We start from the raw sequence: 20,565 nt of genomic DNA, 5'->3' as shown, positions 1-20,565 counted from the left end.
TGTGACAACTAATAACTATAACATATACTTATGTAAGCACCTTAAAGCTAGTAACACTACAAGGCTAAGAAACCTGAGAAAGGACCTAGTCTTAAATTGTGCTAGTTATCCGCTATATTCAAATTGCCTCGTGGGTGGATGGTGGACATCACAAACATAACATCCAGACTTGCACACATGTGGGACATTACAGGCAGCAGTGTTTAATAGTCCGGCAGCCGACAGGCTTCTTTTGATTAAAGTGGGAAATTTGTATATAGTCTTTTTTATTGGCCTAAAATATTGTCTATATACATACATTAATAACATCCTATGGCAGGCAAAATTGTCAAAAATGTCAAACTTTCCTTATGCTTTAAGTAGCATGTGACATGTCAAATTAGGGGGTTCTCATGATTCTGAATTGTCATGACAAATGTGATGAGGTCAGCACAAATGTGATGAGGTCAGCACATTTTGTGGCTATGGCTGTTATTAGCTCAAGGAGTGTATTTTGTGCAAAACTAATGCTTGGAATGGATTCAGAATCATGAAAACACCCTAGTTTGTCACATGCTATGTACTTAAAGCAAAAGGAAAGTTTTACATTTTTGCCAGCCATAGGATGTTAATGGTAGGGTCACAAAAAACCCCTATAAAGAAATTGCCCAATAGTGACAGCAAGTGGATTCATTAATGTATGTATATAAACAATATTTTAGGCCAATAAAAAAGACTATATACTGTAGTATATACCAAATGTCCCACCCGTACACCTCGACTGCCTGACTATAACACTTCAAAAGGCCACATCTCGGTGGCCATTGCTCTGATCGCAATATAGGACCGGATTTGAAGGCTGCTACGCGTCCTGAACATCTCGTATGAATTAAGTTTGATTGATTGATGATGATAGTCTGAGATGCGTTCATAAAGGACTAAAATGGGTTTGTATAGTGTATATAAATCAAAGTTTTACTTTGATTTATATACACATATGGTAATGCTAATGATGTGAATACCATCTCCCAGGCCTATAGGAGGTCCTGGGTGTAATGCTATACTAATATGAATACCATCTCCCAGGCCTATAGGAGGTCCTGGGTGTAATGCTATACTAATATGAATACCATCTCCCAGGCCTATAGGAGGTCCTGGGTGTAATGCTATACTAATATGAATACCATCTCCCAGGCCTATAGGTCTTGGGTGTAATGCTATAATAATATGAACTAGAATTTCGCGGGCCTGCGGCCCGCTCATCCTAGCGCATCCTCGATGCATGGCAAATGGGAAGAAGGCAATAGCGGGAGGGCGATGCGAGTGCTGTACTGTACCCCTTTGTACTGTACTGCACTCCTTAGTATTGTACTGCACTCCTTAGTATTGCACTGTACTGTACTGTTATTGGTGTTGTTATTATTGTTGTTGTTGTTATTATTATTGTTATTATTACATTGATTATTGTTCTGATGTGAGCTTGTTTGTAAATGAGTGAGTTTACAAAGAAGCTTATTGTTATTATTATGATTATTATTAGTAGTATTGTTATTGTTATTATTACATGGATTCCAAAATAGCTAAATATAAAAATATATATATTTTATTATTGACATTTTTACAAACAAATGAAGTAGCTGCCCACTTAAGCACCCTGACCACTGCAACAATGACATTAGCACCCCTCCCCACCCCAAGGATGGGCCTATAGGTGAGGAATGTTGTTTTTCCAGTTCTAGATGGGAGATCATTAAGATGCTGCTGCATCCTGTATTAAGATGCATCCTTACTTCCTTTCAAGCAATGGAATTTAATTGAATGCCTGGAAATGTACCATTGTTTTGTCTGTAACTATATACCCCCCTTTGCCCCCCGCGGCGCCGGGCCTGCAAATCCAAAAGTAGTGTGAATATTTCCACAGCCTAATTACTAAAGGATAAACTATCAGTCTTATCCGAAATCTGTCAATCTTTGTCAACTCAGCACGTGTTGACAACGCATTGTAAAAGTAGTGTGAATATTTCCACAGCCTAATTACTAAAGGATTGTGACTGTGGGGTGACAGACATACAGTCTGACATACAATAGGCTACACGTGTGCACAGTTAATAAACAATGACCTAATATGTCCAGAGTTCCTAAATTAACATAGTTGGATTTTAACAGAAAGACAATGCCATAAATCAGTGAAAGTGAGTGACAGACTCAACAGTAGCACACAGCATGCAAGGCATGCAAACATGTTTCTCCAGCTGAGATTTAGGCCCTTTCCCAATTCCTTTTGTAACCCTACCCCTCAGCCCTTGCCCCTTCCCCTTGTCCCTACATAATGAGTGTCAAGGGGTAGGGAAATAAATCATCCCCCTAGGAATTGGAACGTCCCTAAATATTGAACGTCCCTTGTAGAAATTGATATACAACCTGTTCTCAGAAAATAGCTGATCTGCAAGCTCACTACAGGCCAGTGGTCCCCAAACTTTGATGGCATTTCTGTCTCTAGGACCCCCAATTTATATTGTAAAATCAATGTTAATTAACTCTGAGAGTGTACAAACTATCATTTAGCCCATAACCCACTTTGGAAACTACTTTCCATTTGATTTAAGCTGTAGAGATGGAACGTAAATATAACATTGCTGTGGTTATGATGAAATAAATATATTGTAATTTTGTCTCATGTTGGTAGCCCACCATGCAGAATGTAATCCAGCTAGATATAGCTCATTCTGACACCTGCTCAACAGTTGTACCTGATTCATTGATTATTGTATTAACAGTTTGTATAGCATGGGTACAGATATATATACAGGGTTAGAAAAAGGAAAAACAATTTACAGTATAGAAAGAAGGGGCTGTGGTCACTGTGTTCATTGTTTTTAATATCATTAAGAACAGAGTCATTTTCTATCAATGAAAATGCCATCGTGATTCATCTCCATCCAATGTACAGTCTGTACAGCAGCTTGCAGTCTGTTCCATAGCTGGTTTGCCTGTGGAAAAAAACAACACCATTGCTAATTAGTTATGTAAGTTTTGCAACTTGTGGGGATTAGTTTAACATTGGTCATGATAAAACCACATCACTGCAGCGATTAGCCAACGTTATGCAGTGACAGCGTTATGTAGGTACAGACAGTAGGCTATTTCGCGGATTTTAAGAGCTCCAAAACTGCAGAATGTTGACATATCGTGGTCTGGGGGGTCGGACTGATGCCTGCTAATAAGATAGCTTGCATCCGAGTTGTATCACCGGCGCACCGGCGATACATAAAAAATAATAAAGCGCCGATGCGGCGCCAAATGAATGGGTAACGTTGTATGAATGCAACGCCCGTATCATATCGTTAGTTCACGTGAGGTAACGTTAACCTTTGCTAGAGATTGCGATATTTTTGGCGATGCAGATTTTTAATACATTCAAATAATATTGGTTATTATAATATTTTTCCATAATAAAGGACATAAAAGGCTTCTTACCTCGTCCGCCTTTCAGCACTCAGTGATGTTGCTCCGTTTGAAGTCCCGTCGAGATTCTAGCCCTAACCCTCAGCCCTACCCCTCCATCCAAAGACAATTGACAATTGTGTTCACGTGAGGGGGAAGGGTTATCTCAATTGTCTTTGGAGCGAGGGGTAGGGCTGAGGGTTAGGGCTAGAATCCCCTTCGTTTGAAGGGATATCTCGACGGGACTTCAAACGGAGCAACATCACTGAGGGGCAGTGAGGGCTGAAAGGCGGACGAGGTAAGAAGCCTTTTATGTCCTTTATTATGGAAAAATATTATAATAACCAATATTATTTGAATGTATTAACAATCTGCATCGCCAAAAATATCGCAATCTCTAGCAAAGGTTAACGTTACCTCACGTGAACTAACGATATGATACGGCGTTGCATTCATACAACGTTACCCATTCATTTGGCGCCGCATCGGCGCTTTATTCTTTTTTATTTATCGCCGGTGATACAACACGGATGCAAGCTAGCTTATTAGCAGGCATCAGTCCGACCCCCCAGACCACGATATGTCAACATTCTGCAGTTTTGGAGCTCTTAAAAGCCGTGAAATAGCCTACTGTACCTTCATAACGCTGTCACTGCATAACGTTGGCTACTCGCGCTGCAGTGATAGCTATGGTTTTATCATGACCAATGTTAAGCTAATCCCCACAAGTTGCAAAACTTACATAACTAATTAGCAATGGTGTTGTTTTTTCCCCCAGGCAAACCAGCTACAGAACAGATTGCAAGCTGCTGTACAGACTATACATTGGATGGAGATGAATCACGATGGCATTTTCATTGATAGAAAATTACTCTGTTCTTAATGATATTAAAAACAATGAACAGTGACCACAGCCCCTTCTTTCTATACTGTAAATTGTTTTTCCTTTTTCTAACCCTGTATATATATCTGTACCCATGCTATACAAACAATAATCAATTAATCAGGTACAACTGTTGAGCAGGTGTCAGAATGAGCTATATCTAGCTGAATTACATTCTGCATGGTGGGCTACCAACATTACAATATATTTATTTCATCATAACCACAGCAATGTTATATTTACGTTCCATCTCTACAGCTTAAATCAAATGGAAAGTAGTTTCCAAAGTGGGTTATGGGCTAAATGATAGTTTGTACACTCAGAGTTAATTAACATTGATTTTACAATATAAATTGGGGGTCCTAGAGACAGAAATGCCATCAAAGTTTGGGGACCACTGGCCTGTAGTGAGCTTGCAGATCAGCTATTTTCTGAGAACAGGTTGTATATCAATTTCTACAAGGGACGTTCAATATTTAGGGACGTTCCAATTCCTAGGGGGATGATTTATCTCCCTACCCCTTGACACTCATTATGTAGGGACAAGGGGAAGGGGCAAGGGCTGAGGGGTAGGGTTAAAAAAGGAATTGGGAAAGGGCCTTAGTGTCTCCATCTCTCTCTGGAAGAGGTTGCACATGACCTATACGGCCACACTGAGGCGGTCCAACACAAACACATGAAGCTTCAGCTGACACAAAACAACACCACGCTGTTTGTTCAAAACACACAATAACTCCTCTCCCACCGACATCATGTGTTAATTTATCTTTAGCCATATAGACTCCATTTGACCCAAATCAACACAATGCTAGCCTGTTTGTCCAAAACACACTATCTGCTCTCCACGTTTCTACTTCGCCACAACCTAATGTTAGTAACAAATCTATTGTTGTAGATTGTGAGAAAGGGATGTCAGAAAGCCAAGCGTTGTCAGTTTACTCACAGCACAGCACAGCACCGTCACTCCTGTCAGCTAGGGTTGAGCTGCAGGGTTGAGCTGCTTAACGACGACACTGTCTGTCAGGCGTACTGTAGTAAATATAGGACTAATATGTGCATGGAATGGATGTGAGTCTGGGTTCAGCTCTTGCAATTGCGGCTGGAGGGCGACTTGACACACACACACACACACACACGCACACACACACACACACAGGGCGATGTGTGGATAAATCACTGAGAGTTGGGAAATGCGCATGCAAGCACAGAATGCACGGGCGTTGACGCGTCGGGCGTGCAAACGATTAAGCACGCACAGGCAAATGTGTTCAGAAGTACAACGATTAAGCACGCACAGGCAAATGTGTTCAGAAGTACAACTATTAAACACGACATTGAGGGGTAAGAAACCATCCCGGTCACGTGGTTCATGTAACGCGTGTCACTGTGAAGGACTGGCCAGTCTGGCCCCAACATGACGATTTGGACGTAGGCTGTTGAGCTTGCGCAACAACAGCGTGTTTCACAAAAGTAATATTTGTAAAGTAAATAAGACATTTGAGTGAATGCAATGTAGCCTATATGTATTCTGGGAGCGTGCAGAAATTATTTTGCATAGAGAGATGTGTGGTAAAAGTGTGGTTCGGTCGGAGAAAGAGAAGGGATAAACGGCCATGTGCTTATGTACCCCCTGTCTATTAGGGTAGCAGGATACCATCTCCCAGGCCTATAGGAGGTCTTGGGTGTAATGCTATAATAATATGAATACCATCTCCCAGGCCTATATGTAGGTCTTGGGTGTAATGCTATAATAATATGAATACCCTCTCCCAGGCCTATAGGTCGTGGGTACAGACGCATGGCGAGGAGAAGAGACTACCAGCTGTCAACCTCACCAATGAGCAACTCTTCTTCGTCGGTTTCGCCCAGGTGGGTGGACAACTGGACAATATAACATCATTAATCGTTACGCAACTTCCTATAGACAAATTCACAGAGGCTTGCACTGGGTGCGGCGGCCATTACTGAGGTGTATACCATTAAGCGCAGCAGCACTGATTAGCTACACCTGGCCTACGGAGCACCTGCTCCATGGATTACCCCTCAGTAATGGCCGCGCCCTGCAGGGCACCCCTCTGTGAATTTGTCTATATATAGGCACTGCTTTCTTCAAATCCCACGTTGTACTCCCACTCCTACAGATTTTTGTCCAAAACTCATAAATCGGCACATAATTAACATAATGTGAACGAAAATCAGTTCTAGAATGCATCATTTTTTTTTGTCAAATAGGTTTGAACAGATTATAAATTGTTACACAAACATTATGATATGATGTAAATTTTTCTTTTATAGAAAACTAAAAAGAATATAACCCATTCTGGGCGGGAACCCCTTTTGGTGTTAGCATTATGTTATGCTTTAGCTATTGAAAAATAGCAGATCTACAAGCTCATAGCGCGCCACCGAGTGGCGCGCTACGAGCTTGTAGGTCTGCTATTTTTGAAAAATCGAAGAACCACTGACATATAGAAACATAGCTTTTTCAGAAAACTGTCAGGATGTAGAAGACATTTTGTAGAATCTGATCTCAGGTCAGAATGGTTAAAACATTTTTTTTAACTCCCATCAGGTGTGGTGTTCTGTGAGGACCCCAGAAAGCGCCCACGAGGGCCTGATGACGGACCCCCACAGCCCCCCCCGGTACCGGGTCATCGGCACGCTGTCGAACTCTCCGGAGTTCTCCCAGCACTTCAACTGCCCCGTGGGGTCGTCCATGAACCCGGGTCAGAAGCGCTGTCAGGTGTGGTAGAAGAGCAGTGGTTCGACAACTTTTTTTCATTTCAAGGACCCTGTGAGAGGGAGGATGACTGATTTAAGCAGTCACACCTGGCCTGAGTCAAACTAGAACTGGACTCAGAGCTGGGTGTGGCTGCGCACCTGTTGTGCATCATGGATTTGATCAAGGCACAACAGGTTAAATCAGTCATCTCCACAAACACTGAGGAGAGAGAGCCTCTGTCCGGACAGTGGAGAGATCGCCTCTCCTGTGTAAACTATTGTGGTGCTTTCTTGAGTTTGTACCTTTATTCCTCCACGTGCAGGGAATTATACACAATAATCTCACATTACACAGGAGAGGCGATCTCCTGAGTGTTTGTGGAGATGACTGATTTAACCTGTTGTGCCTTGATCAAGTCCATGCACAACAGGTGCGCAGCCACACCCAGCTCTGAGTCCAGTTCTAGTTTGACTCAGGCCAGGTGTGACTGCTTAAATCAGTCATCCTCCCTCTCACAGACCCCCAGTTTGGTATACATTAGGTCATGGACCCCCCCCAATAACTCTTTCTTGAGAGTGTACAAAAATGGAACCACATGGAGCCTGCAATAAGGGTCCATCTTGTTCCATTTGTACACTCTCAGAGGCCCCTTTTCCACCGGTTGGTTCCCGATGGGAACCGGTTCAGTTCTTTGTGGTTATGGTCTATGAGCCAGAGCTCCAAAATTGGAACGTTAATTATGAATCGAGTGGGCAAAACTATACCTATATTAGATGGTTATTGCCATGACACTTCCCCAATTGATTACTTACACGAAGACAATGATTTATTGTATTACAAATTTTAAATATGCAAATGAGGCATTATGTAGGAAAATATGCAAAATAATAGAAAATATGAAAAAGCTACTACTGTGGAAGGGTTATCATGTATTAATTTACATGTATTTATCCTATAAACAATTGAATATAGGTCTAGTTTTTCCCACCAATTTTGGAGCTCTGGCTCTTGGACTATAAGAACCAAAAAATAACTGAACCGGTTCCCATTGGGAACCAACCGGTGGAAAAGGGGGTATCAGAGTTGCAGTTACCCGTAAGGGTCCATCTGGTTCCTATAACTATTGGCCATTTCCCCGGGGGAACCCCTGGAACCCCCCTCAAGGACCCCGAGGGTCCCCTGACCCCACTTTGAGAACCACTGTGATAAGAGGAGGCCTCCTCCTGCCTGCTGCTTCTAGTGAGCGTCATGTGGCCGACCGACCGGCCGGCCGACCGACCGTCTGACTGACCAAAACGAAGACAAAAAAGGACACGTTGACATTTCTGGTTCCCATGGAGACGCCCCCCAAACAACACAGTCCCCCAGGCGGTCGTCGAGGACGTGAAACGCAATCATAACCAACCACTTTAAAGGCCTGTTAAGAAAAAGAAAAAAAAGCCAAATATGTTTTTCAGTTTCTTATCTCTCTATCTATATCTAGAGCAGCGGTTCCCAGGCCTTGTCTGGGGAATATATACACGTGCATCTTCAGAGCATGTTTATTTTTAAAAGATGAATCAATCCGTTGTGTGGCCGGGGCTTGGATCAGTGGAACAAACATGGTTTTACTTTAAAGTTCCTACTCATCTGTGTCACCATTAAAACACATGACATTATTTGTTTCATATTAATGTCCACATTATCAATACAATGTCAGTGTTTCGCGAATTATTTGGGGATCTACTTCCTCATGGCCCACAGGTTAGGAATCGCTGATCTAGTCAAATAAATCTTGAGATTAAACAACATATAAAATGGAGACGTGTAGAGTATGAATCTACTGAATTATGACAATAGCCATCCATGGGTTGAGGTTCCCATGGTGACCTGGCTGCCATTGAGAAGTTATTGTTTACTGACACACTTTAATGTTTTGATTTGACAGAAAACCATATGCTGGTTTACCATGTATGGTTTCGTCTGTTTAGGATTGATGAAGATGAGGATGGTTTTAGTTACCGGTAGTTAGTATTCTTTTTGTATGGTGTGTTGGTGCTTATGCACCTATCTAAGGTGTGTGAGAAAGTATAATAGGTTAGGTTAGTGTGTGTGTGTGTGTGTGTGTGTGTGTGTGTGTGTGTGTGTGTGTGTGTGTGTGTGTGTGTGTGTGTGTGTGTGTGTGTGTGTGTGTGTGTGTGTGTGTGCACGCGTGCGTGCACGTGTGAATATTAACAGGAATAAACCAAGCAGAGGACTGCAACACACACGATACCAATGACCCATGACCTTGTGACATCACTGTCCATTCCTATTAGATGTTGAAGCTGCTTCTATTCTTTATATGCTTACTGTGTTCCTCCCGTGTGTGTGTGTGAGTGAGTGAGTGTGTGTGTGAGTGTGTGGGAGTGTGTGTGTGGGAGTGTGCGAGTGAAAGAAAGAGAGGGGTGAATGTGTCCACTGAATTAACCGTGTTTAACTGTTGTCTTTAAAAGGACATTCTCCGTGCAGGAAGTCCATCTGAACTGTATTCATGTGTTGTGGCTCAGCCTTCAGGGGGACAGATTTGACTACAGTCTGTAGTTTGTTATATATTTATTACCCATGTATTAGTAGTAGTAGTACTACAGCAGCTAGTAGTATCAGTACTAGCAGCAGTAATGGAGTCTGTAGTTCATTCCACATTGGGGTTTAAACCACTTAAACCACCCTAGACCAGATCAACTGCACCTGAGTTGACTCTGCACTTGGACCGTGGACCGCTTTCTTTTCTGTCTACACCAGAGCTGGACAGGATAGGGTTTCTCCAAAATCTTTGGAAACGTGGGAAGCCCTGAAATGGGCCGAGGAAGAACTCACACAAACCTTTCAGAAAGATTTTAAAAAAATGAACTGCGCAAAAACCTTGTGTGCCTTTTTATATAAGCTCACGCTCGGCCACTGAACAACAGCGCTGAACTATTGGACATGCGGAAATGGCCCTTATTATGGCACACTGGCATGCTGTAGGACGGTATTTACAGTATGCACTCTACTGAGTGAAAACCCTAAGCAGTCATTGGATGTGTTACTCCCGCCTGTCTATTGATCGACTGTATCTATCTGATGATCTATCTCCCTTTCTCTCTAATCTATCGCCATCTAATCGGCTGTCTCTCCAGAAAGATTGAAAGACTAACTAAATGTATTCATGATTTCACTGAGCCTTGTTTCTAGGCCCAGTGAAATAGTAGAACTCCAATACTACTGCTACTACTACCACTACTACTGTACCGGTACCACTACTAATACCACCACCACCACAACCACCACCACAGAGCAATGCAGTACATACTGGTACCACTACTACTAACAAAGACATGCTGTATATAGTGTAATACATTCTCTTGTATTATGGTGTGCAACTGTGTCAGCAGGTTGTGTGTTTTCATCCCAGTGTCAAACGGGACCTATTATGGTAATTATGCTCATTTCCAGCTCTATATGTTTTTATTCCGGGGGACGCCACTAAACATCTTAAAATGCCCGATTCACAGATTCAACGTATTTATCATAATCTTTCAGGTGGAAACCTTGTGTTCCAAAGCACACACATTCAAAAGTCACATTCGCTTGTTCCAGCTTGTGGATGTGCTTCTTTTGATGCTTTTGAGTGACGCTGTAGTGTGAAGTTGTGCATTAATTTAGTTAAAAACTAAAAAAAAAAGATATATGGGGATAAGAGGTTTCTTCCCCACGGCGATGTTATACTGTCTCTTTGTGCAGTCCTTCATTACAGTCTGTGTCTAAAGGGCTCATACATACGGTACTCCAGTTTTTGGTGATAGGTTATCACCGCGGTGTAGTTTTTAAAGTGTTGGAGAACTACACCATTACGTCAGTCGCGGTGATGATCAGCTATCACCGCGGACACAGACCCATCTCTCTGTTTTTACTATCAGACAAGTCTTTTCACTCTGGAGCTATCACTCCGTTCACTGGTTGGTCTAGAAGTTGGGTAAACCACAGGGAGGCGGGGTCAATCCTTAAGGACATCGCCGCGAGTATGATGGCCTCAACTCTTATCACCGTTTTAGGTATTAAGCTATCACCTAAAACGGTGATAACCTATCACCAAAAACTGGAGTATGTATGAGCCTTGAGTCCTCAACACATCCCTTCATTACAGCCTGTGTCTGAGTCCTCAACACATCCCTTTACAGATGGAACAGCCCCATCTTTTAACATTGGAAACAGAACATTCTGAGATTTTTTGCTCACAGGAATTACTTAGTCATATCATTCATTTATCTCCATATTTTTATCCTTGGCCACATTTAATGCAAACATCTGACAATGTAATATTAATATTATACAGTATATCAGAAAGTCAGGAAAAGCATAAGAGGTCCAACATCTCATGCTGGAAAAGAGTATAGATTTAATAAAAAATCAACCTATAGGCCTATCCAAACAAAAGTAAATTATATTTTACACCCCGGAAGTATATTTCATAATACATTTGTATCATAGATTATATGTTTGGCCGTTCCAAATATATGTTCCTCTCATATATTTAGTCTAAAATACATAGTTATAGTATATATTTTCTATGTCGTCGAGTGACACATTTAAACGAGTGAGGAGCGCTTTATTTCGTTGTTAATGATGTGTCCTTTTTTATGGGTGTTTTAAGTGCCTGAGAATCCGGCAAGTAAAGTGCTCCTCTGTGGGAAATAGATTGTCTCAAACGGTGTTGTTTTTTTGGCAGCAAAGTTCTATTTTAGTTCAGTCATAGTCTTTGGAATGACACTTGATTTAGTTTTAGTCCCATTTTAGTCACCTGGAATGTCTTAGTGTTGGAGTCTGGTTATAGTCGACTAAATCTACAGTGGATTTAGTCAACTAAAATGTATTTTGGCGGGCCTTGATGCCGTCGTAATGGCCGATTTGACACGTGCTGAGAACAGCCGATCTACAAGCGCTGTGAGCTTGTAGATCTGCTATTTTCAGCATGCAACCAAGTATAAAATGACTTGTGTCTTACTTACACTGAATCCTTTGTCCACTAGTCCCTTGCAAACATTTTCGTCTAGTTTTTATTTGTTGACGAAATTGTTTCAAATTTACTTGTGTTCTTGTTGTTAGAAGTGATTCTCAACAAACAATAATAAAATAAAAGTCATGACTCAAGTAATTAAAACTCACTTTAGGATGCTTCACATCTCTACACAAAACTCATGTGTTCTGTTTATAGCTCTCATTCCACCACCAGTCTGTAATCAATGACAAAATAAATAACTATAAATAAATTATCATCACGTCTGCCACTGTCTTCCTTCAATGTTTTCCATTTGCTCAATGGTTTTTAGCAACAACATAGTAACTGTACATATTGACCACCTTACGGCAACCTTCCCCGTGTTTCTTCACTGGTCCGAGCGCAGTTTGCCGGCCACTGCTACAGAGCTGACAATGAGGTTATATCTTCCCTTCTGCTCTGGAGTCAGCCTCAGGGCGGACCAGAGGTAGAAAGCTGTCGTTCCCTGATGTCATCGCTATAGACCGATTCACAGAGGGGTGCCCTGGGCACGGCCATTACTGAGGTGTAATCCATGGAGCAGGTGCTCCGTAGGCCAGGTGTAGCTAATCAGTGCTGCTGCACTCAATGGTACACCTCAGTAATGGCCGCACCCAGGGAACCCTCTGTGAATCGGTCTATAGGGACACATGCTTCAGTAGGCAGGAACTGAGGGTGGCAATGAAGGACCGGGAAGTCTGGCGTAGCATTGTGGAATCCATGATCTCGACCGCGGTCGAAAAATAATGATGATGAATGGTACAGAGACACCGTCAAACAGCAATGCTGCTGTCAAATTATACTGTTAGCAGAATCTGTTGAGGGATTACTATCGTAATTGTTGTGAATTATCTGCATGCTGTCTGACTGGCAGCCTCTGGTGGACATTTTCCATTCCCTGCATCCACAATGACACAGGTGTCTGCCATCACACCACTCAACTCAATGACCAATCACAGTTTAGGTGTGCCCTATATAACCAGCAACTCACCCCACACTCCTCACTCAGTCTCCAGCCTTCACACAGGCAACATGCCATGCAGAACCTGCAGCTCTCACTGAGTAACCTACTGTACAAGCCCTCACTTCTTTGCCATAATAAACCACGGTTTCATGGAGAAATAAACCTGACTTGTTAATTGGGGAACCCTGCTGTAGCAGCTCGGACAACTTTATATAGAAGCGATGTGGGTGGGCTGTGGGACATTCAAAAGAAGGTTTTCTGAAAAGCCCTATGTTTCTATGTATGTCAGTCATTCTCAAACATTTTCATGTCAAGGAGCCCCATAATGTAATTGGCCTCCGACCATAATCTCAGAAGCTGAAGCAACGATTTGAGTAAAAACATTTGCCCTGAAAGAATATATTTTCAAAGATTTGCGCCACATTTTCACGATAAAAAAAAAAAAAGCAGATCTACGAGCTTGTAGATCTGCTATTTTTCATTGGCTAAAGTATAACATAATGCTTAAAACACCAAAAGGGGTTCCCGTTCAGAATGAGCTAATATTGAAGCTAAAAGTGAGGGCAGAAAAATGAAGACGGAAAAGTGAGGACGCTCTTATCTCCTGATAAGAGCACCTCTCACTTCACACGGGTGTGATTTTTTAAAACTAATATTTGTATTACCGGTAGTTATATAGTACTCACTGTGAATGGCACTTTAAGCACACATGTATTACACTGACAGATGTGTAACAGCCATTTTTGGGGGAAATAGTTTGACAGAATAAAATAAACACATGGGGAATTTGGGAATTCAGTACATAGTTGTATCATTATAAAAACAATCTCCTGTAGTACAAGGTGCCATGTAGCTGCTGCCTCCATTACATTCTATTAGTGTTGCGGTTGCCTTTATTTACACTGTAGAGCCTACAATTTGACGTCATTCGAGGTTCGGGGGGGGGGGGGGGGGGGGGTACCGTCCTAATGTCGGCTCTTCGGTGCTACTGAAAATTTCTGACGAGCCGAAATTTTTTCGGCACTACAGCGCCGAAACAGCGGTAAAATAGGAGTATGAATCGGCCCTTACACTGCAGGAATAAAAACAATGCAATAATGCTGTGGGAACGAAGACAATACAACATACAGATATAAAATAATTTAATTTCTCAAACACGACAAAATTTCACCCGCAACAATAATGGGAAACACTGTACACATGGGAAACTCTTAATATTACAGCGATATTGTACATTTCATTCTTTGTCTATTTTCATATAGACAATTATAAATAAATGGATAGGGACCAGGTGTGTTTTCCCTTCAGGGGTGATGCTTGCAAGCACAATACAAGCAGTGCAGCCCGTGAACCATTTTACACAGTCATTAATGTCCAGCTGTGAACAATGTCAAAGAGTGGTGAAAAGCGAACCCGTAATAACATTCCACGTGATGTGGGTTTGACTCCAGCCCTGGCGCTCGTCCAGACAGCTGCTGTGGTTTCTTTCTAGCCACTTTGAACTCCGAAAATAGGCAATCTTACAAGGTGTCGTGAGGCTGTCCTCGTCAAAGAAAACAGGGGGCCTAGCATAGAGTCCATAGGAATCCAGTTCCAAAACTTGGTTTAAGTGGCTAACCAGGGACCTGAAGGAGTCTTTGGTGGGAGACCAGGTGAATACAACTAAACTAGTTGGTCGAATAAAAACAAGCAAAAAAAAAAAAAGAAAAAAAAAAAGGAAAGCTATGATCTCCTGAATTTTACATGGGCCATGACCTATACAAAGCACATTGTAGTAGGGTTAGGTGACAGGGAACCTTCATTATGTAGAAAGACACTTTTCTCATAGCCTGAAAAGTGTCCGTTGCACAAGAGAAAAACAAAAAGATAAAAAGAGTAAAAACGAGAAAAAAAAAAAGCTTTAAAACACAGCCCTATGGAATCACTGCAGTGGGTTAGGAGAGCAATCAATCTGTGCAACTTTATTATTTCACTGTAAAGACATAATGAGCCAGGTCATAGAGAGAACACTATTGAAATGTATGTAAAACAAAACCAGATAAAGAGGCGAAAACAGTCGGGTTAACACCAAAGCATTCTTACCTTGCCTCGTCAATTTGACATGAAAGAACTATAAACCGTTTAAGGGCTGCTTGAATGGAAAGAGATAAACGACAACCAAAGTCAATCTGAACTTTGGAGGAAATAACAGCCCAGTATCTCTGAGAACATATTCCCAAATTGATGACAACTTCATGATCAAACCAGAAACCGCACTAATGGATATTAACTTACTGGACTTACTCTAAATTCATAATACATTAAAGACCCATATTGGGCAAAGACAAGGTAGGGTAGGGGGGGGGGGGGTGCAGCCATGTGCGTTCATTTCTCTCAGCAAAAAAACAAACAAAAATAAAATCAGGAAAAAGAAAAATTGCATTTTTTCCAGTGTTATACCTTTAAAAACTTTCTTTATTGGAGTGCATAATTGTGTGTATTTTATGTCATCTTTCCCAAAAAACTAAACAAAATGTCATTACTGCTTTGCCTCGCTGTTTGCTACAAGTCCTTGGTGTCTCCTTCAACTGGATGTATCCCAAATCCTCCGGAAGAGTCTTAACACCCATAACAGACACATAAAACTGTGCTGGCAATCTACTCATTCCCATTTCCCCCCTGGTGACTGAGGAACACTGCAGGTCTGTGCATGTGTACAGTGTACACATCCTAAGTATTTGTGCGCACATGAGTTTCATTCAATTCTTTTCCCCGGTGTGCTTAAAGGAGCTACATGCAGCATCGGCTCTTTAGTTCTTCAAAATTATGTCTTCTTTATACTTCATTGCACACCGGCGTGTCACACCAAACACAGCAGATCTACAAGCTCACTTATACGCGGCAGGCGTGACATGTTGTGAGCTCGTGTAGATCTAGCTATTTTCGGTGCAAGACACAGGTGCGAAGCATAAAAATCAGGCTTTAATTAGGGCTTGGTGATGTGCACTTCACTCGCTCCACTGCCATTGGTGGTGGTGGTGATGATGTACTGCGTGGTGGCCTGCTGATTGGTCGGTTGCTGCTCCAGGTGTTCCGCGTGGTCCTGTGCGGAGCTGGGAGCGACACTGACCTGTTTGGTGTCCAGATCCGCCTGGCCCTCGGAGATGACGTAGTGCGTCTGCAGGGGGAGAGGACGGAAGAGTGTGTGTCATTCATTGGCATCGGTGAGGTAGCAATAACACACTGGTTATGTTTCTTTTCATTCCTAGACATGTACAAAAGTTTGCTTGATTGCGAACGCAGTGATTGCGAACGCAGTGAGCACTAACTATGAGAGAGACCTAGAAGAACATGTCTGTCGGTCTGTCTGTGTGTGTGTCACGCTGTAACACCACCCGCCCGCCACCAGAGGGCACAGCTGTATCACACACAAAACACACACACACACACAAAACTTAACTTAAAAAATAACGTAACTTAAAAAAAACTTTAAAAAAATTGTAAAGAAAACGAATACAAAAACACACACACACACACACACACACGCACTCACACATACACACACAAAAAAAATCTTAAAAACAAATTAAATTAAAAAAGAAATCTTTAAAAAAAACTAAATTTACGAGCTGCGTTCGCTTCCCGCGTTTGCGCGTCTTACTTGTATATTTACTGAATGTAGGTGTTTCAAAACAGCTAAGACAGGTATGCTGCTGTTTTGCCACACAGTAGTATGAGACAAAAAAGGGGACTCCTGCACATCCAAAAGAAACCTGTGGGAGGTGCAAGTCTAGTTAGCAGGCATAGGCCTGACTCACACCTTCGCATCTAGCATACAACATTGATGCATGCTAGATGTAAAGAAAGGGTTTGTTTACATCTTGCCCCAATGCATTTCCAATGGAAGTCACATGGTTTGACACAACATTTTTGTTGTCATACAACACAAATGTTGTGTCAAACCATGTGACTCCCATTGGAAATGCATTGTGAGCTTGCATCAGTAAACAAGTCTCATACAACAAGCATACATCAATCTGTTGTGCACGTGGAAGGGACTGCACACTCAGGGAACAAAGACAGACAACTTACTGCATCATCAAATGTATTAGCACGCCGCGTTTCGCCGTGAGCTTCGTCAGGTGCCATGAAACAAAGCTGTATAAATAGCCCTTTCACAATTCCACTCACAGTTTTGACTTGGCCAGTGTTGGCTCCTGATCCAGGTGTACTGGCCTCTGCGATCACATACTGGGTGTGAGGGAGCGTCATCATCTGGATCTCAGACGCTACAGAGGAGGAATGGGTGCAGAAAGAGATCAGCCAGAGCACCTCCATGAATACGCCCGTCAACAGGATGAAACCTTGTCCAGCTCAAGATCCAAAAGATGCGTCTCACCGGGACCCAAATGTACAAAAATACATTATGATTTGCTCAAGACACAAAAGATGTGTCTCACCGGGACCCAAATGTACAAAAATACATTATGATTTGCTCAAGACCCAAAAGATGTGTCTCACCGGGACCCACATTTACAAAAAATACATTATGATTTGCTCATAACCCCTTATTAATATTTCACTATTTCTGTGTGTTTTACCGGTACTTATTTATGGAATAGTTTGAATTTGTTAAAAAAAAGAAAAAGTGATCAGTGAAAAATAAAAATAAAAAAAGAATGAAACTTATCCTCCATCTCCCCAAGTTGGGAAACTGGTATAAAAACACATGATACAATTTGAAGGTGCCCAATGCTGGAATGGACGTTAGCAAGTGGTTCCCAAGGTTACGGTGGGTCAGGACTCAGGAGGTGAACTTTATTCTTTATTTGGATCCCCATTAGCTTCCACTGCTGCGGTTGCCAGTCTTCCTGGGGATCCACATAAAACATGAAAACAACATACAATACAATAATACAACTCACGGTATCCTCTGTAGTTCCAGTTCCATAAAACATCACAACATAAAAACAACATACAGTACAATAATACAACTCACGGTATCCTCTGTAGTTCCAGTTCCAATACAATAACACAACTCACGGTATCCTCTGTAGTTCCAGTTCCCAGGGATAAAACAACAATACAATACAATAACACAACTCACGGTATCCTCTGTAGTTCCAGTAATACAATAACACAACTCACGGTATCCTCTGTAGTTCCAATACAATAACACAACTCACGGTATCCTCTGTAGTTCCAGTAATACAATAACACAACTCACGGTATCCTCTGTAGTTCCAGTTCCAATACAATAACACAACTCACGGTATCCTCTGTAGTTCCAGTTCCCAATACAATAACACAACTCACGGTATCCTCTGTAGTTCCAGTTCCCAGGGATGTAGGCGTGCTGCACCGTGCCCTGCTGCTGACCGCCGGCGCCCTGGAGGGTGTGGCTCTGTGCCAAGGTCACAGGGGTCAACTGGGTGGGGCTTAGGTCCTGGCCGCCCTGCTGAGAGGAGGGGCTCAGAGGCTGACCTTGGACCTGTGAGGAGATCGTTAAGGTTAGAAAAAAATATAAATAAATCATACATTTGTTCCTTTGTTAACAGCCCCAATTCACCACATAACAGATTTGAACAGTGACCACGATTAACCCATTCAGGCCTGACGTCGAAATTAATTAAAAAAAGTCTAAATCATGACAATTTCAGGAAAGATTTGAGGCACATTTTAACGAAAATTTTTCAAAAATAGCAGACCTACAAGTTCATAGCTTGTAGATCTGCTATTTTTCACTAGCTAAATTATAACATAATGTTTAAAACACCAAAAGGGGTTCCCGCCCAAAATGGGTTTTAATGTGCAGCCACATCAACGTGCAGAGTGCTAGTTGCCTAAAGCTATGTGCAATGTATATTTTGTATATGTGCTTTTATTGAATTAGACAGACTAGAATTCTAGCGCCACACCACGCCATCCTGTACCGTAATGTACCATACTGTACTGTAGAAGGCTGTACTATACCATACTGTACTATACTGTACTGCTGCGGCCTGTGTGTGTGTGTGTGTATGTGATGTAGATGTAAACTTTTAGTTTTTAACTTTGGCAGCCTAGGGCATGTGCATAAAATGGCCCGGCCTTTCCAAAATGAGAGCCAAACAGTTAGCGAGGTATTGCTCAGTTTCAGCCATTATAGGAAGCCGCTCAATTTGGAGGAGGCGTTGTTTCCTTTATCCATGATTTATGTCTGCTGCCCTGTGTCCGACATGTCAGCTGTACTGTATGTAACGATGCTTTGCCGTCCATGCACGTTGTAACTGGCTGCTCTCCCAACTGTCAAACTGCACTGGCAGTGTTTATGTCCTTTGTACAAGGTATTCCTGTACTTCTCTTTATGTGGACATAAATAAACATTTCAAATGTGGAAACAAAGGTGTGTGGCCTAAAATGTGATGTAATTTGCAGCGCCGTGAAATGTTGCACAATAACATGGCATTTCATGCAAATGCAAACTGTACAGTAATTATGACAGGTGCGTGGATGAAACATAATTGGTGCGTTATGTCTGGCAGTAGGTGTTGTGCACGGAGAGGTTTGTGCAAACAGTGCGGTTTGGTAGGAGAAGGCGAACAAAATGCAGGGCTGCATTCAATTAGTGCGGCAAGATATACGACATTGTACCATTTTCTCTACCTTATTCTTTGTTCTTTTGTTCCCAAACATGATAATTACAGCTCAGTGTCTTCCATGCTGCTGCCATGTTTGGTCGCACCCCAGGAGTTATTTTCTGAAGCGGGTTGTGAAAATGTGCTTCGACTCTAAGCTCCTATAATCAGACTTTTTGGCTCCCCTCCCTGAGCAGAGTCCAGATCAGTTTCAAAGTCCTTAGCCCCCCTCATTCGCGAGATCAGATTCTAAAAATGTCTTCTACATCCTGACAGTTTTCTGAAAAAGCTACGTTTCTATGTCAGTCGTTCTTCGATAAAAAAAAAATAGCAGACCTACAAGCTTGTTGATCTGCTATTTTTCAATAGCTAAAGCATAACATAATGCTAACATCAAAAGGGGTTCCCGCCCCGAAATGGGTTAAGTAAAACTTTGAGGAAATTGCACTTAAATATTGTATTTTTACTCCACTACAATGATTTGAAAACTTTAGTCACTGGTTACTTTGTGAAGAGTATTATGCACTTACAGCCTTACATACAGTACAGTACATTTTGGGCCATTCGAAAATAGCTGATCTGTATGTATGTGTGTGCGCACGTGTGTGTGTGTGTGTGTGTGTGTGTACCTGGCTGCCTCCCTGTGAGCCGCCCGTGGGCTCAGTGACCTGGATGTGTTGCACCTGGATGGAATGCTGGCTGTAGCCATGCGGGTCGTGCAGCTGACTCACATCCACTGTGGGGTGTTGGGAAGAGGCCTGGTGGGTGGGTGGGGGGCGGGCACACACACACACACACACACACACACACACACACACACACACACACACACACACACGCACACGCACACGCACACGCACACACAGAACGGATGATATTTTACATTGAAGGAAGAAGAAGGATGCTGAAGTGCTGCATAGAGTCGCGTCCAAATCGTTT

General features: G+C 42.2%; 2 protein-coding genes across 3 annotated transcripts in view; one reads left to right on the top strand and one right to left on the bottom strand.

The window, feature by feature from the left end:
- LOC310864245 (endothelin-converting enzyme 2-like) overlaps nucleotides 1-7,134 on the top strand; it is a 49,119-nt gene extending 41,985 nt beyond the window's left edge. For both annotated transcript variants that reach the window (XM_083772862.1, XM_083772861.1), the window contains exons 18-19: nucleotides 6,080-6,175; nucleotides 6,879-7,134. In XM_083772862.1, coding sequence (XP_083628988.1) covers nucleotides 6,080-6,175; nucleotides 6,879-7,058 — 276 coding nt within the window. In that variant the 3' untranslated portion in view covers nucleotides 7,059-7,134. The remainder of the gene's footprint in view (nucleotides 1-6,079; nucleotides 6,176-6,878) is intronic.
- A 7,046-nt stretch (nucleotides 7,135-14,180) lies between these two features.
- Nucleotides 14,181-20,565, bottom strand: part of prdm10 (PR domain containing 10) — a 38,382-nt gene continuing 31,997 nt past the window's right edge. Inside the window, exons 20-23 of the mRNA XM_083773106.1 lie at nucleotides 20,256-20,384; nucleotides 18,326-18,500; nucleotides 17,201-17,298; nucleotides 14,181-16,187 (exon numbers count right to left, since the gene is read on the bottom strand). Of these exons, the coding sequence (XP_083629232.1) occupies nucleotides 15,996-16,187; nucleotides 17,201-17,298; nucleotides 18,326-18,500; nucleotides 20,256-20,384 (594 nt within the window). The 3' untranslated portion in view covers nucleotides 14,181-15,995. The remainder of the gene's footprint in view (nucleotides 16,188-17,200; nucleotides 17,299-18,325; nucleotides 18,501-20,255; nucleotides 20,385-20,565) is intronic.

Source organism: Protomyctophum parallelum, assembly GCF_964188405.1.
Source record: "Protomyctophum parallelum genome assembly, chromosome: 9".
NCBI classification, from domain to species: domain Eukaryota; kingdom Metazoa; phylum Chordata; class Actinopteri; order Myctophiformes; family Myctophidae; genus Protomyctophum; species Protomyctophum parallelum.
Note: the sequence above shows the minus strand (reverse complement) of the source record. Positions and strands in the feature narration are given on the sequence as shown.